This window comes from Hypomesus nipponensis, chromosome 4, assembly GCF_054491055.1.
Source record: "Hypomesus nipponensis isolate SF chromosome 4, ASM5449105v1, whole genome shotgun sequence".
NCBI lineage: Eukaryota > Metazoa > Chordata > Actinopteri > Osmeriformes > Osmeridae > Hypomesus > Hypomesus nipponensis.
Window position 1 is genome coordinate 11016496 of NC_140364.1, and position 17816 is coordinate 11034311.

Sequence of the window (17816 nt, forward strand, 5' to 3'; positions counted from 1 at the left end):
ATAACCACGGTGGGACTTTCCCCTGACAGAAACCCTTGCTGCCGTTGAGGAACTGTAATGGCAACGGAAACTCTCTCACTGATTTTATTTTAGCACATTTGTGGAAATGCCCTTAAATGAACTTATACCAATAGTCTGCTTCCTTAATGGACAGTAAGATCTGATCACGGTAATTGGTCAATTATTTCTATAAATAGTGCAAGATGCTAACTGCATGACACAGTATGTGTCATGTGTAATCATGATGGTTCTCTATTTTACTCATATGTTAGGTCATTGTATTCCATTACCTTTTGAAAGATTCCAAAACCCACTTTGTTTGTTTGTGTGTGTGTGCTTGAGTGTGTGAAAGTGTGGGGTGTTTGACTAAAACAGCATAACTGAATTTTGAGAAGTGGCTATTACGCCTACATAACAGATAGACTATAGACTGCTCAACACGGCATGCTGTTACACAAACATATTATGATTATGCTAACATAGACACTAACATGACTGTTATATTGATTCAATGGGATTTTGAGAAATACATTTTTTTCCCACTTTTTATTGAGGTCAAATATTCATTGCCACACAATGGGACACATTTTTTTCAAGAAAATATTTCTTGATTAGAACACATTATCTGATGACTACCATCATATTCACAAATACAGTTTAGTTGCCAACACAGATTTACAAAATGTTATTAAATAGTCAAATAAATAGACGTAATAAATTAATATGTGCATGCATAACCATAAATAAACATTTCCAATCAATAACACAGATACAAAAGTTCAAAAACTTAAATAGAACATAAATATAATATATCAATAAATAAAAGGAGACTATTACCATCCTATAACATTAAATACAATATTTCTTACAATATTAGATTAATAATGAACAATTTACAATAAAAAACTGTAGTTTCTGAAGGAACCCAATGTTGTCATATTGTAGTGACACATTCAAAATTGTGGAATACATTCATCTGTCAGAATCAAGATAAGACAGCTATCACAGCAGAGATTTAGCAGTTTGTGTCCATGCTGTGGATTGTAGTACAGGAAAAGGTACTAGAAGTAATATAGCAGTACATAGTACATTTACATCATTTAAATGTAGCTCCAAAGATTCATTTGGAAATACATTCCTTCCAGGAGTTCCCAATGGAAAACTGTTACAGTTTACATTGGTTATTCTTCTTGTTCTGTTTACGGTATGGCATAAAACTGCCTCAACTTTTTGATTCAGTGCCCGTAATAACTATGACCTGTATTTATCTGCCTTGTTCCTTCTTGTTCTCTCTCTCTCTCTCTCTCTCTCTCTCTCTCTCTCTCTCTCTCTCTCTCTCTCTCTCTCTCTCTCTCTCTCTCTGTTTTCTGTTACTTTGTTTCTCTCACAGCGCAAACACACCAAAGAAGTTCTTCCCAGATTCGTCCTGCAGGTGTGGCACGTGCCGGCTCCCGGTAACAGTCTTCAACCTGTCTCCATCCTTCATATGGAACACAGCTCCCATATACACCGCAGTATAAGAGTTTTGGCTGCTGGACATGCTTCCACAGACGCTGCGTGTGGAGTGGAGCAGAGGCAGGTTACGTTTCTCATCGTCATCGTCCCTGTTTCCGTAAGAGTCGGAGAGCTTGTTGATGCTGTGGCTCAGGTGGACCATCTTTCCGTCCTGGCAGTGGACCTTGAAGGACACTTGACTGTAGACAAAGTACAGCCCTGTGTTTGGGATAACGATCTCGTTTTCGACGAGCTTGAGATCACCCTGAGAGAAGGCTTGGCTTACGTCATCACTCCATTGCACTGTGGTGTTGGAGTATGAAGAATCGTAGTAACCTTTGGTAAGGAAAGAGGACAAAAGGGAGGGGTTAATCTGGGTGATGGAAAACAGCAAATATACAGACACTGAATATTTGAAGCACTATTTCAAGTTCAAAATAAATGCAGAAAGAGTATGAGCTAATGACATTTAGGATGCAGGAAATAGTTAATTACACCAGAGAATCAAAAGTGACTCTCATTTCCTCAAGGGTGATTTTGTAAACCAGACCAGCAAATGTACCCAGACTGCTGAAATTGAGCTGATTTGCTGAATGTGCTGAACATTTTTGAATTTGTGCTTACCTTCCAAATGAATGGCATTCTTGACTCCAGATATTTGTCTTAATGTGTGGCGAAGATCTTTAGAGGAAAAAAAGGCAGACATTTAGAAACTGTGGCAGGAGCTCAGAGGTTCAGATATTATCGTTCAAAGTCCACATTAAAATCTACAATATGACAAACCATGACACTATATTCACAATTTCAATTGAACTATTTATACATATTTAACAATACACAAAGAATAAGGAAGTGCTCTCACCGTCTCCTTGCTGTATATGAACTTCGTTCTAAAATAGAGGACAAAACAGAAAAAGAAAAAACTGTTAGAGCTTCACAAAAACGTTTCACAAAAAGGTTTAAACAGTGAACATTGTACGCTACTTTTATAATTCCAGACAGAATCAAATTCCTTGCGGTGTTGTTTTACCTTGTGATGCCAGGTGAAGAGGAGGGCAGCGGAGACACAGAGAGCCATAGCCAGCAAGGCGCCCCACATCTTCCACCGGCCACTGTGATTGGATGTCTCCCGTACCACGGTCACCCCAGCTGGAGCCATGAGGCCTTCTTCAACATCCAACAGTACTTTATAATCACTACCCATTGTATAGTTTCCCTAGAAGTCTTCTGGTTCTTGTAAGTGCAGCAAGCGATAACTTAAGAAAGTCCTCAAGCTCAAATGTCAGCTTCAATACTTTCGTTTGGTATTGGTCTTCGGGTTGTGTTAGAGACTTACTGTGTTGTGAAGGTAGTTGTTTGCTTCTGTTGGTTAGATTGAGTGAATGATACTCTGAGTTAGGTTGCTTCTGCATTTAAAGGGCCTCTAGGGGGAAACTCCAGTGATGTCAGTGAGAGTGAGCGAGTGGAGAGTTGTTGGGGAAGAAAGCTGTAGTGACTGGGAGAAACCATTGAAGTTTTACACTTGAGAAAGATGCCCCCACACACACACACACACACACTAATGCACATGTCCCATTTTGCATATTCGCTGGCACCCCCCACCCCAATCACACCAATTTTGACGCACACACATATAAACACAAAACCACACGCAAACCCACAGAGCCTGCTGACAAAGAAGATCATTTATTTCCTGAGCACTTTCTTTACTAAATGCTCCTTTCCCCTTTCTTTAAATTTTTTATTTTCATTTGATCGTGGATATTTGTATATTGTGATCCTTTTGTTTAAGCAACTGCCCATGCTTACAAGAAAGCGGCCCATAGTAGGAACAGTACTAAAGCAGCAGTGGTGTTTCATCGACATCCAAAAATGCTTTGAAAATATGAAGTTTTGCTGAGTTTTAACTTAATTAAATTAAACCGTTTTGGAAATAATCTTGTGTTAAAGAGTTTCATCATAACTCAACTTGTTATTCACTGCTGGCTGTTTCTCTCATATCCTTCCTGTTCTACAAAATAGGATATGTAGGCCATTTACAGAGTGCTGAGTTCCGTCTCTCTCTGAATATTAAAATCTCTTAAATGTTTAGAGCGATATCTTGCCACATTCTATGTATGCATATCATACATTTCTCCCAGTCATGTCAAGCAAATGATAAGGACGGCAGAAAAAAAACTATTTTGTTGTTGAAATGAAAATTGTTCAACATCAGTTTTTGGACATTATTTATTAACGGTAACAAAAGTTCAGTGTGATACAGAAAATGTCTCTGATATTTTTCATAATTCAAAAAAATGTTCAGTGGGGCAAACTGAGTTTCATAGCAAAGTGTCATTACATCACCAACCATGACTATTATGGATGCAGTGTTTTAGTGATAGGTGACAATGTTTGGAAACAATAAATCACTGTCATGTGAGTCACTCTTTGTTAGTAATATTGTATTTTACTTCCTTAATGACTGTAGCTGCATTATTCAGTGCATACCTCAGTAATGGTGAAACAAAGTTGAGTTCCCTTAGATATTATAGTCACTTCAGAAATAACATCCGTCACAAACAATCTTACAATACATAAGCGCAGCTAGTTTAGGCAGGGAAATCGGGCAGCGGACGGCATTAAAAGGCCGTGCGGATACACACACACACACACACACACTCAGACCATTTGTTGTATGATCAGTGCTGCTGCCACCCTCCACCATCCCCTTCTCCCCCATGCTGTCTGTATGTTCTATCCACCAGGGGGATTATATCTCTATTGCTCCCTGCCTCATATGTCATGTATGTATGTGTTGCATCGAGGAGGCAGGGAGTGCTTCCCTTAGATCATCCACTCCACCAAAGTCAAACCTACATGTCCACGTCATGTAACAAAATGCTCAAATCTAATATGTGATTGTCTCGACTGAACTGAGTTTCTGCATTTTTGGGGTGATGCAGAATGTGTAAATGCAATGATTTAAAAGCTATTTTACTCAAGAATGGAAAAAGGAAATATTTTTAACCCTTTTTAAGAGGAATAAAAACCTGATACAGGATGGAGTAGTGAGAAAAAAATAAGCATAATAAAGAATTGTATAGAACAAAACCTTTTGTGAGCAGAAGTTGGCTACTCTCTATTTGGTCTGCATTTACCTTTCGGGTTCCTGTGAGGAATAAGAAATAGACCTTTCATCAAATTAGATTTGGTTACAGAGTTACAGTTTTACCAGTCCCGCTCTCCTGTTTTGAATGGGATGAAGTGGAAAGTCATTTCATGAACTCATTCGCAAAAGAAGCCTACCCAATCGTGTGGTCATTTTCCATCTCCTTCAATGAAAAGTGAGATGGGGGACTTTGTAGTAACATTTTTGTTCCTCAACTCTCTACTGTACCTAGACCTGTACCTAGGGGTTTTACAACTCAATAAAGAGTAGGAGGGAGCAATGTTATTTCTAAGGAAAACACCCCCTTATTTCAGAAGTGTAGAGATTATTGTAACCCACTCCCACAGTTTCGTTCTCTCCAATGTCCTCCATCACACATCTTTCCCTCCCAGCTCATAAAGATATATCATTCATACCTTTTAGTGACATTGTGTGCGTATGTGTGCATATGCGTGGGAGTCAGGTGGCTGAGCGGTTAGGGAATCGGGCTAGTAATCTGAAGGTTGCCGGTTCGATTCCCGGCCGTGCCAAATTATGTTGTGTCTTTGGGCAAGGCACTTCACCTTACTTGCCTCTGGGAATGTCCCTGTACTTACTGTAAATCGCTCTGGATAAGAGTGTCATGTAAATGTATATGCACATGTATTGTGACAAGGGGCCTTGTCAGCCATGGGCCTGGCAGCCCGTTGGCCTCGTTACCGAAGCAAAGCCTCAACGAGGCACACCTGTTGCTCATCTACCCCACTCCTGGTGAGTACGAAAGGGGACAAAAAGAGGTGATATGTTGGTTGATGTGTTTTTATTCTACACACACTCGCTGTAAGGAGAGAAGAGACCAAACAAATGAGCCAGGAGGGCCAGAGGCAAAGACCATTGAAGAAGAAAAGACATACCGACATAACTCTGTTTTCCTTACTACTGTTTTTGTTTTGTACCAAAGGGTGCTATTAAAACCCTTTTGGCTTACATTCCCTCTCGCGAGTCTGTCTCCGTGCTTCACAGTATACATTTACATTAGTCATTTAGCAGACGCTCTTATCCAGAGCGACTTACACTAAGTACAGGGACATTCCCCCGAGGCAAGTAGGGTGAAGTGCCTTGCCCAAGGACACAACGCCATTGGGCACAGCGGGAAATCGATCCAGCAACTTTCTGATTAGTAGCCCGACTCCCTCACCGTTCAGCCATCTGACTCCCATGCACTGTGTACGCACATGCATACGTGTGTATTTCCACTTCAATGGAATCGGGCACTGAATCATATGCTTGATGTCCTACATCACACAGTCAAACCACATCAGGTGGCCACAGAGAAGATGGATTATGACAAAGATGAGTGGTAGACTTTACCACAGAGCAAGACTAAACTTTAGAAACCTTTGGGTCCTTGTTCAGATCTGAAGAGTCAATGTCACATATTGGGAAACTGTTCGCATCACCAGAATTTCAAGTTCAAGTCAGTTATGTTTCTACTCACTTAATATTTGTTGAACCAACTTCAACTTTCCAACAAAAACCTAAACTGCTTTTAGATTAAAGTAATACATTAGTTTTTTCCCCAGTTTCTGGGGAAAGTTATTCTCAGTGAGACTCAAAACAACATTTTAGGATGTGAAACCTTGTCAGTGAAGGGAAAGCAAATTATTTTAACCTGAGAAGAAATTTGAGAGGGGACATCAAATACTAACTAAGAAGAAGTTACTATCACATCATGTGATGTTTAATTATTTAGAACTGGTTTACACGAAAAGCCGATATTGAGCAGTATTGGTCTATGGATGAGGTAATAACTTCCTGTTTGGAATCTTACTATCACAGGATTGGTTTGTGGGCTGTGCCTTTAGGGAGTGTTGGAGTGTGGCAAGTAAGAAGACTGACACAAACTGGAGGTGTTTATGAAACTGACAGGTAAAGACAGGGGGAAACACAACTTTGACTCATGTGAAACATGTGGTTTCCTGCCTCTCCTTTAGTAACCATTGCATTGCTTGTCTATAGAAGGCCGCCTATGTGGTTTGAAGATCTTATCCTGAAGGTATGCCATACACTTCTGGTTTAAGGTTTGAAAACACATTTCAAACAGATCAAAATAGCATTTGATCATCTGACAAAATCCCATTACGAAAATTCTGATATGAAATGCAGCTAGCAGATGTTATCTTGAAAGCACTGTAGATAAAAAGTGAAAGTAACACAAGTGTCGACAGATGAATGGCACTGACCCAACTAACTTGTGTTTAGCCCCATCTTGTGGCCATAGCGGCGAACGAAAGTGCACAAGCCTATATTACTGTGAATATTGGCGATACGTCCCCCCAGTTATGTCTCAGTGGTGTCCTGTTCTGCCACAATATGCCTGGACCGACAATCAAAATATCAATTGTTCTATTTGCATTTTCTTCTTCAAGACTGCACATGTTATGCCATAATCAAAAGGAAAACAGAGCGGATATTGCTTTTTCGTTTTCGTGTTCTGCCCGCAAAGTACTGCCCATAATTCGAAAACCGAGTTACCCAACTTGTTTGGTAGGGGGCAATTATTTTGAAGCACCCACCCCCCCCCCCCCCCACCCACACACACACACACACCACCACAAATTGCTTTCTTATCTGTGGGAAACACTGATTGAATAAAAGTGTGTTGCTTATAAACTTTGTACATAAAATACAAAATATTAGGCTATTTAAAAGCCAATAGGCCTAATGTCCTTGCATACAATAATGTTCTGTATGTTCAGCCTGTCACCGATTGATTGATTGATTAGCCCATCACCAAACTCTTGGGATTGTCTTGCCAAAAATACACAGGCTATACAAATACATTGGATTTTAACATCGAGGGACATCCTGCAAAATCCCACCAATTTTAAAAAGCAACCCTACTTAAAGCTGGTGAAGGCTATGAAACATTTTTAGAGAGTATGCCGCTTATTGAGAGTGGTTTGAAGTTCTTATCCTGAAGGTGTGTCATACACTTCTGAAGTACAGTTTGCCCTTTTGTGTGCAAATATTTTGTTAAATGAACTGATTTGTAACATGTTACACATACATCTTCATCGTGCTTTCCTTTTTCAAGGTCTTTAGTATTTTTTATTTACCAAATTGTAAATCCCAATAACCTTTTAAAAAAAAAAAACAGTTGGACAAAAACAAAAGAGTAACATTTATACGTGGGAAAGAATACAAAAAGAATATTCAAGTTTCAAACAATTTCCAATGTGTTCACAGGACACTTAAAACAAAAATATATATTTAGCTATTCAAGTAGTGCATCAGACCCTCTCGTATATCCCTACCCTCCTCCTCCACACTCGGTGACAGTGCCACCACAGGCTCTGCTTGTGCAGGTGCATCCCACTCGTTGTCATAGGCTTCTCCATGACTCTCACAAAGGTTATGCAGAGCACAGCAAGTCAAAACCATAGATTTCACCAGTTTGACATCACAGTCATTTCTTTTCATGAGGCAACGCCACCTTCCCTTTAGTCTACCAAAAGCATTTTCAACCACTAGCCGTGCGCTGCAGATTTTCTTGTTGTAGATCTTCTGTTCTGCAGTCAGCTGACCAGTGTCAGGAAATGGTTTTAAGAGCCAATTCTGTAAGGGATAGGCAGAGTGTCCTATTATGTAGTAGCCAACGTTCACCCCACCCATGTTCCTGGTGTAAGCTGGAAAGTGGTTACCACGGCTGGCCAACTCCCACAATGTTGACAGTCTCAAAACCTGAGCATCACACAAGCTCCCAGGCAGTCCTGCAAACACGTTCCAGAAAAGTCCTTTCCCATCTACAACACCTTGAAGGATGATGGAGTGCCAGCCTTTATGGTTGAAATAGTCACAGTGGTCCTCTTGTGGTGCCAAGATGGGTATGTGTGATCCATCAATTGCTCCGATACATTGCGGGAGCCCCCACCTATTGTCAGTGTAGGCAACCATTTCTTTGAACTTCTCCTGGTCTGGGAAACTAATTTGTTCTGGTACCAACAACGCCTCTGCAGCAACACTGAACTCTTGCACACACCGGCACACAGTTGTTATGCTTACTCCGAAAAGATGTCCAACACTTCTGTACTCGGAACCGGTCGCAAGCTTCCATAGGGCGATGGCCAATCTCTTCTTTAGAGGTACACACCTGCGGAAGTTTGTGTTTTGTTTCTCCATCACTGGACGCAGTTTGTTGCACAGGTAGATAAATGTCTCTTCGGACATTCGGAAGTTTTGCACCCACTGAATGTTGGTGAAGCCGGGCACAATCACATCCCACCACTCGGTAGCTCGGTTGAACGCCCAAACAAATGGTCTGCGGCGGCTACTTTGCAAACACTGAAAGATCTGAAATACACAGCATAAACATGTTGATACATACAAGTGTTAGGTAAAGTTTATAGTTGTGTAACAGACTATAGGCTAGTATTCGAATATAGTGACCCTCACACGACTTTAGCTAGTTACAGTACCAGATTTTTATTTTACCCTGATCATGCGTGTCCTTTCTATGCTTCGAGTCTGATGAATGATTTTCCACACTCTCCTATGTTTTTCATCGGTCTTGTGGCTTTCTGCCTTAAGCCTTTGTTGAAACAATACTTGTCTCCTTGCTGTGATAAACAGCCACATACCAAGAATCAAGAATACTATCCCTTCTATATCCTCCATTAGATTGTTCCAATGTGCGTCCAAGGTGTCGCGTTGGTCGCGTTAAAGCTGACGTTACGGCAGTGGCATGCAGGGTTGCTATGACAACTTGAGTGAAAGTTTGACCAATTTTTTTTTTTTTTACGAGTTTGCCAGTAAAAAATGTTCTAACAGTTTGTTATTTTACTTGGAAAGTATCACATTAATGTTATGTAAAGGGATAAAGCTAAGCCATATTGTGCACAATTTATAAAATAAATTAAACAACTTGGCACAAATTTAGATCCATCTAAAAACACAACAGCAAAAAGACGCATTTGTTTACTTTAACACTGTAACTCAACCCAGGCTGTCTTACCTCACATGTATCCACATATTTTTAGTTTAATTTAATTGTTGTTTTCTTTTTTATATTTGATATGATGAGATGTATATGCTTGTACAGAATTTGTATACAGTATATGTTTGTTATTAATATTAGCCCGTTTTTTTAAATAAACTTAATGTTCCGCCCGATCGACAGGGGCGCTAATATTTTTGACATGATGGTTGGACCCAACTTGATCTGACGTGTTGCTTAGAAGGCTAAAATGTTCTGAGCATGCGTAGGATAGTTCCTTGTTGAGTTGTGACACGAAGAGTAAGGTAAGATGCTCACTGATATTCCTTGATTTCTTTGCTGTTATTGCGTTTCATGGTCCAGTATTGTCTAAAAATCCAGGTAGGATTGATACTGTACTGGTAGGTACTGTTCTTAAACAAAGACAGAGTTTTGCGTACAGTTTCAAAATGCAAATGTAGTAGCTCACAGTCATAGAACGTTAACAGCTGAGCTAGCGTTAGCTACTGTAAGCTACTACGGTAGATAGCTAGACCCAAGTACACGTAAGCGTAAGCTTTTTCTGTTCTGATGTAGACTATTCTTGATAGCATATACCACATATAGTTCTATTAGCTAGTGAGCACCAGCAAATTTCGCATTAAAATAGCGATCAACGTTTATTTTGTATTTGCATTTGTAAAATATCGGTACAGTTGACTTGCTAGCTTATTTTCAATCGACAAATTAGCAAGTACAGTAATGCTACAGTGTAGCTAACGTTACGGTAGGATGGAGCGTAAACTGCCTGAAAAAACAGCATATTAACTAATGGTAGCGTTTCTTGTCAACTTGTCTGCAGATGAGGGCTCTCTATGTATTTGCTATGCTGGCCTTGCTTGGCTTGGGGACAGGAGAGGAGGGCGCTCGTCTGTTGGCCTCAAAGTCGTTGTTGAACCGGTATGCTGTGGAGGGTCGTGACCTCACACTCCAGTACAACATCTACAACGTCGGAACTAGGTACAGTAAAACATCGTGGTCAGATTATTCATTATGAGAATATAGGTCCTAATAGCGATGTTTGTTATCTCTCGTTTTCGGCCTTCTGTCAGTTGAACGGGTATTATGGAAGGCTATGATTGGATCCTGATGTTTTACAACATACTTTAAGGTATATGTTTAAAGGGATATGCTTGAAATCTTTAACATATAGTTGCAAAGGCCAATATCTATTTTCCATCTCCACAGCGCTGGCCTTGAAGTTGAGCTGTCGGATGACTCCTTTCCCCCTGAGGACTTTGGCATTGTCTCTGGAATGCTGAATGTGAAATGGGACAGGATTGCCCCGTATCCTTCTTGAACTGAATGCAGATTATTCCCAAGACACTTTTGGCTTTTAAATGGCAACAACTGCCTGCCAGGTAGGAATGATACAAGCCCACAAATGAGAAGCCTTCTTGTGAAGTAGTAAATTGACAATGTCTTGTTTTTCTTCCACTATTCAAGTCAGAGTCTTGTAACCTGATGTCATTGAGAAATTTGTCTGATAGACTGCTGCAATATATCAGCCCCTGTCTATGATGTGATGAAGAATGTGTTTACCTTAACACATTCCCTCCCAGAGCAAGCAATGTCTCTCACACAGTGGTGTTGCGCCCCCTGAAGGCCGGATACTTCAACTTCACCTCTGCCTCTGTCAGCTATCTGGCTCAGGAGGGAGGCCAAGTTGTGGTAAAAACACGTCTTTATAAACTACTTGGTTGATGATCAATAATATAGACGCCATATGATTTAACCTTTGACCTCTCCTTCTGGTAGGTTGGCTACACAAGCGCTCCTGGCCAGGGTGGAATCTTGGCTCAGAGAGAATTTGACAGGCGTTTCTCCCCCCACTATGTAAGTTATCCTGTCCAAAGGTCCTTGTTGATGTCATCTTCAGAAACTCATACCTCACTTTGCCCCACCTCTTCTTCTCTTCTTCTCTTATGTTCCTCAGCTGGACTGGGCAGCGTTCGGTGTGATGACCCTCCCCTCCATTGGCATCCCCCTGCTCCTCTGGTACTCCAGCAAAAGAAAGTATGACTCGCCAAAGACCAAGAAGAACTGAGGACTCCTCAGTGATTCAGGACTAGGGAGCGGGGATTAAAGGAGTTTACCATAAACTCAGGTGGGGAGGGGCATTAAGGGGGGGAATGGTGAAAGGAGATGTATTTTTTTTTGTTTGTTTTTTGACATTTTTATTTTATATATCCTAATTACCCATATTGGGGTAAAAGAATAAACAAACATGGTAGAGATCCAGACTACAACCACAATGTAATAAATGCGTTACAGACTGCCTTTGTTTTGTTTTTATTTTGTAATTTGTTTTAAACCCTAAAGGTAATTCCTAAGGAAAATGTGGATTCCCAGTTTTGTCTGGCTGGAATGTGTCTTGTTAAAAAATAAACAAGCTGGGTTTTTAACACAGTTGTGAGATTTGCTCATTTACGTTGTATGTGGGTTAAGTGCTCAAGTGTAGACTGTACACAAGAGCAATCAGTCAGCTTTATTTGCCAAGTAAGTTTACACAAAGAATTTACTATGCAGGAAGGTGCCATAAGGTACCAAGATAAATATTAAATTCATTAAGGTGACAAGGTACAGAAAAACGGCTTTCCAAATGCAATACTTCCCTTAACAAACTTTAAATCCATTTCACAATATCTTGATCAGTCATGTACAGCTAGATTTGTAAAGTTTATTCCTTTTTGATGTAATCTATCAGACAAACTCCAGATACTCAGTTACGTTTGGGGTTGGGTGGAGGGAGAAGTGGCCTGGAGGAGATGGGCCTCTCAGAGATCTGTTCGTAGATACTGGCACCTGGTACATTGGTCAAAGGTCGCTCTGAATACGGGGGCTGAGGGTTCCCAGCTTTTGATGGTGAGGATGACAACAGGAGGGGCTCTCCACTTCGCTGAAAAAAAAAGGATCTATCAAGGCCATTGAATGCTGTTGTGGGGGCAATTATCAAGCACCATCTAAACTTGATCAATTTGTTTTAATTTCCTACCCCGACTTAACTTATTGTATGATACATTTTGGGGGAGTTGTACAGAGTTTGTATTGTATCTTGTACCTGCCCACGTGAGTCTGGGTGAAAGTGTGTGTTTATGGCTCTGGGGGGTGGGGGTCTGGAGGGCAGGCTTGGGGCTGTCCTTTCTGTAAAGGGAATGTGAGTTGAACATTCTCTTCTCCCGTGAAGATTGACCTCTGAGTACAGATGATGCTGGGAGTCTGTGGAAGAGAAAGCAGTCATGGAGGTGGTTTTTCCATTAAGGTTGTCGTTGAATTGACTAAAAGTCAAGGTCAAGTTTATCATATCTGTTTATGAACTTAAAATGTAAAGACTTCATTGAGTACATTTTTGTTCCTAGTCTTAAGTTGTGAGAACAAGCCTCTTATTGTTTCTAGATCTCACCTGCCCTTCTCTGATCATCTTGCCCTGGTCCCATGGAATTGAAATCCATTTGTTGCTCTGCCTTTTCCTGTTGGAAAAGATAAGGGGTCTTCTCGTAGGTGTGCATGCGCTCCAACTGCCTGTACTCGGGGTCACCAGCCAAGCCATGTGTCAGTGGATCAGTGGGTACTGGCGCCCTCTGGTGGACTTGGAGATTGTTGATATTAACATAAGGTGATGCGTTTGTCTGTGGAACCACTTTAGGAGGTTTCCTGACTTTGGCATATTGAACATCATTAGAATCTTCCCCTCCCCATGCCCCAGAACACCCAGTGTCCGACTGTGGAAGGTTGTCTTGAGATAAAAGGTTCATTTTTGGTGCCTGGAAGAAACAGGAATGCATTATTTTCTCCTTATGCTGTTCTGTACTGAATATACTGTCAGTAGTAGTGCACACAGAATTTGTATATTATGTAAATGCATAACGCAACAAAAATATTGTCCACTTCTGTATAACTCCTCACCTCCAAAGAGTGCCCAGCGAGTTCACTTAGTTGGCTCTCAGGTAGAGAATGTGACTTCCTTAGGACTTTCTTCACTATAGCATACTCTGCTGTAAAATCTTTGTCTGTGTGAGTTGAGCTAGTTAAAGACTTCAGCTCAGTTTCAGATATCAAAGGTTTAGGTGAGGATAGTAGATTGGTCGCCTTGTAGTCTCCATAGTCCCCTCTGGGTGCTTCTGCTATCCCACTTCCATGATGGCCCCACTGTTTTATAATCTCCTGACTAACTTTGTTGGACTGTAGAAGAGAGGAAGGTAAGCAATTGTAGCATATATTGGTGCATATCTGGAGAATCCAAAATACAAAGTTAACTGACACACCTCATCGCAAGGTGTGGTCAGCATCTCGTCATAAGGCCCAACTGGATTCTGGGTGTAGTAACTGACTAACTCCGACAGGCTGCCATGGCGACTGTCCTCCCCAGTGATGAGGTAAGAACCACCTCTGCCAGTGGTCCCCCCCTCTTCCTCCTCAATGATGAAATGACGACACCTGTCTTTTCCTCTGCAAGAAAAATGTAACGCGTTTGTGTGTGTGAGAATAATTTAAAACATACCGGTAATTGGTTTGAATCCAAAGTATGTGTTCATGTGTTGGTTCACCTATATGACAGAACAAAACCAATCTTTGACTCGCTGAGCCTTAGCAGGAAACAGCCTTGTGGTTTGTCCTTTAGAATGTCTTCTGCCTCCCTGTTTAAACAACACAGATAATGGCTGTGTAGATAATGGCAGATAATGGCTTGTACTGTGAAAAACATTCATTCATCTTAAATTGATGAGATTTTTCTTATAAAATCTAACAATTCTACTATACATCTTAGACACACCCACTGTACAGTAGATCTAAAGTGTTCTGCATGGTCGTAAAAGTTGGAGAAGTTAAACTCATGACGTGTTGATCATGATTTTCTGTCACATGCTATGAAGTCCTTATGACTCACTTCTTAGAGGTGTCAGAAAATCATTCCTTTGCTGTAAAAAAACCCCTTCAAAAACTAAAATGCTACAAGCACTCAACCACTCGCCTGCGCGTGGCAAAGCCATGAAGCCAACTCGGCAGTGGCAGTCCAGGTAGGCTCAGACGGGGCATCTGAGTCTTCTGGAACCATAGCAGGGTTTGGGCCCTCAGAGCTGGAGACAGGGGCTGCAGAGGTCCCAGCCCCTGGGTAGGGGAAACCTTGTTCATCTGTAAACACTGTAACGGGAGAAGGGGAGATGGGTGAGAGATAATGTTACCCAAAAGAAGGACTATGTCAAGAATGTAGTTATACTAAACAGTACAAAAAAATACAGTATGGCATTGGACATTCTACTTTGGCAGACAAAACACTGAACCAGTTTTCAGTTCTACACTGTTCTAGACACGCTATCAAATGGATGCTACAGGAAGTTGTATGAATGTTTCTAACGATATACTGTGGTTTTCCGGTGACAGGATTTGTAGTTTCACAAAAAACGATGTGACAGACGGGCTCTGAGAAGTAAGCAGTAAACGGATGGTACATTTACAGTTGCACTCTCCAATTCACAACATGCATGTCAAAGTTGTCTGTGTGGTTTCTATCCTTTCTATGATGGTTCAGTACAAGGCTGACATGAAGACACACTCAAAAGCTAAACAAAAGACAAATGGTCACACGTAAATAAGATGCAAGGAAGATAAAAGGCCTCTATTTCAGTTCCTCATCTAAAATAACAGGTCATTCTTTCCCACATATGGGCCAGCAGACACATATAACTCCCAGTCAAGGTTTCGTTTGACAGAAGTATTTCCAGTGACTCATTGTCAAAATGTTGGTGCCATTTTGGAGTGTAAACAAATCTGCCAGACAGTTTAAATGTTTAGAAGTATTACTTGTAGTAGTAGTAGGTACTATATTTCATCTACTAACTTTACTTTTTGATTTACAAACTGGTTAATGGACAGTCAAGACCAGCCATAGTCTATACTCTATGGTAAGACATTCTCTGTCATGTCCAGGCATGACTGTTGAGGTTTGGAGACCTATCTCCCACCTCTGACTGCTTATATGTTGTTGTGGAAAATGGACTATGGATACTATTGGCTAGAATCTTATGTTGACAGACTTAATACTTGTGACAAAAAGGATATCTGGTTTTAAAGTCATACAAACAGTTCGCAAGAGAGAATTCTAGTTTGCCAATCCAGGTGGAATAGTTGGTCAGCATAGTTTGGAGTAATAAGTCTATAACCAATCTGAACACATGCAGCGCATCACTTGCCCCTCCTCTGTGTTTTGTTTCAGTTATTACCATTTCCCTCCAAGCCTGCACACCTGGGGGGTATTCCAGAAAGCAAGTTATGCAGCACAACCGGATAAGTTAACCCACCAGCTGATTCACAATGTTGCAGCAACCTACTTGCAATGCTGCTACAACACTGGGTGTCAGCTGGGGAGTTAACTTACCCAGGTATGTCACATAACCTGCTTTCTGGAATACCCCCCTGGACTCCCTCAACGACTCCATCAGTGTTCTGGCTGGCCTCATATTCCATAAATTTTCTGGGAAAGGCTATTTTCCTAGCTGGTCTACATTAGCAGATGTCTTGTTTGTCAAACTATGAAGCTTATCCTACCTGTGTTTGAGAGGTTTTAGGAAGCTTTAAGCTCCGTCGAGGTTTAATTGGAGGACACTGACGAGAGAGCGGCTCATGGACAGATAACTGCTGAGTTAAAGGTTTCTGGAGCTGAGGAAAAAGAGCTCCAACCCTCTCTTCTCGTTGAATGTTTTCAGCATCTGAAAACAAACACAATATGTCTCTTAGCGACCCACTGAGAATTACAAAATTCATTGATATTCAAATGAAAATGTTGAGCCAATACAGTGGAAAATGAAAGACAATGTAAAACTTTTTAAATCTATGATGGAACCGCCTACCCCTGAGTTTCAAATTGCACACAGGTTTGCCCTAAATTTGAAGGACCATCTCCTTTCTACATCAAAACGTGACTATCCTACAGAAATGAAAATGTGTGAAATGTAGTTTACAACATGTAAATACTCAGCTGTAACTTTATTGCATATATAATCTTAGGAAAATATTATTACAGATACATATTTGTGGTCTAAATAAATTAGGCAACAAAATGAACATGGTGCCCACCACAAATTCATCGAAACCTTATATTTTAAGAGTGCGGCATACTCTAAATAAAACTCTAAAACTTGATACTCCTTATACTGTCCTTTGCCTGTCACTTAATCTAGTTCTTGTTTTAGTCTTATCAGCCCTGTTCTACAGCGAAACATTTCAGGATACAACAATGGTTTTTATTAATATCCATAACATTTTAAAGTATATATCTTAGTGTCAAACCTTTAATGTGGTGGTAGTCAAAATCCATGATAAAATTAAGGTAATTCAAGCACAGCTGCAGCTTCATATCATCACATCCTTCTTCTGCACAACAACTGGTTTTCTTTTGCCTTTTATATCCCCCCCTCCCCATGTGTTTGTGTAACCAATGTGTTTGACAGAAAATGTGGAGAGACTAAAAAAGAGAGCAGCAGGAAGCTTGTCAAGTGAGAAGCATGCAAACTTTAGGTTGAAATAGAAAGTAGATTATTCATGTTGTATTGTTTGGAGCTTTACTTCAAATCTTATGAATTGCATACATCCTGCTTTCTTTGCTGGTATATTCAGATCCATATGATTTAGTCAGATAAACTAAACACGTTTGTTTGATAACAAATACAACAAAAACTAAATTGAGAAGCGAAATATGTCTATTTCCTGCATTATGCAGATGGGAGGGTTGTAACCCTGACAAGCCGTGTGGTCACACAGGAAAATACACATATAAAGCACCCACAGAAATGAGAACAGAGATAGATGCATACCCGTTAGCTAACATTTGCGTCGTTACCCATGTATAACATGTGGAGCATTATATCCGATAAATGTTGAGAATGATGTATAAAGGGTAAAGACAAATGGATTTGACTGCAAAGTACAGTAACATATAAGCCTATCTGAACTACATAAAAGTTGATTAATCCATGATACTTAATGTTATTGTTTTTTTCTTGAAAGAGAGGTTCCGTGTTGTTATTTTATTTTTGTTGGTTTTTCAAAGTTCATATAGCCTACGTTTAGATAATATGTCCCAACAGTTTAGTGCTTGCTTTAATGCACAACTGCATTGTTAAGCTCGACACACACGGTGGCGCAAAAAGAACGCTTTGT

At 40.5% G+C, this 17816-nt stretch overlaps 4 protein-coding genes across 6 annotated transcripts; 1 reads left to right on the forward strand and 3 right to left on the reverse strand.

The window, feature by feature from the left end:
- Nucleotides 1-1384: 1384 nt before the first annotated feature.
- On the reverse strand, nt 1385-2677 carry tnfa (tumor necrosis factor a (TNF superfamily, member 2)). The gene is made up of 4 exons (XM_084695999.1): nt 2525-2677; nt 2357-2384; nt 2057-2175; nt 1385-1867 (listed from the first exon to the last, which is right to left on the reverse strand). The coding sequence occupies exons 1-4, from the start codon at nt 2651-2653 to the stop codon at nt 1385-1387; spliced, it is 759 nt and encodes a 252-aa protein (XP_084552125.1). The 5' UTR covers nt 2654-2677.
- Nucleotides 2678-7737: 5060 nt separating this feature from the next.
- On the reverse strand, nt 7738-9772 carry LOC146295540 (uncharacterized). 3 transcript variants are annotated; one of them, XM_084696455.1, is made up of 3 exons: nt 9639-9768; nt 9119-9243; nt 7738-8977 (listed from the first exon to the last, which is right to left on the reverse strand). In XM_084696455.1, the coding sequence occupies exons 2-3, from the start codon at nt 9125-9127 to the stop codon at nt 7898-7900; spliced, it is 1089 nt and encodes a 362-aa protein (XP_084552581.1). In that variant the 5' UTR covers nt 9128-9243; nt 9639-9768; the 3' UTR covers nt 7738-7897. The 3 variants fall into 3 exon arrangements, with proteins under 3 accessions (XP_084552581.1, XP_084552582.1, XP_084552580.1); XM_084696456.1 differs by lacking the exon at nt 9119-9243 and having other exon boundaries at nt 9639-9772; XM_084696454.1 differs by lacking the exon at nt 9639-9768 and having other exon boundaries at nt 9119-9370.
- Nucleotides 9773-9792: 20 nt separating this feature from the next.
- On the forward strand, nt 9793-12064 carry ssr2 (signal sequence receptor, beta). Its single transcript, XM_084696457.1, has 6 exons — nt 9793-9925; nt 10462-10619; nt 10848-10946; nt 11222-11330; nt 11418-11495; nt 11596-12064. Exons 2-6 carry the CDS (start codon nt 10462-10464, stop codon nt 11704-11706), a joined length of 555 nt encoding a protein of 184 aa, XP_084552583.1. The 5' UTR covers nt 9793-9925; the 3' UTR covers nt 11707-12064.
- LOC146295542 (uncharacterized) lies at nt 11810-17108 on the reverse strand. Its single transcript, XM_084696453.1, has 9 exons — nt 16947-17108; nt 16206-16366; nt 14632-14801; nt 14207-14296; nt 13925-14108; nt 13566-13841; nt 13063-13423; nt 12721-12878; nt 11810-12558 (listed from the first exon to the last, which is right to left on the reverse strand). Exons 1-9 carry the CDS (start codon nt 17077-17079, stop codon nt 12382-12384), a joined length of 1710 nt encoding a protein of 569 aa, XP_084552579.1. The 5' UTR covers nt 17080-17108; the 3' UTR covers nt 11810-12381.
- Nucleotides 17109-17816: the final 708 nt, after the last annotated feature.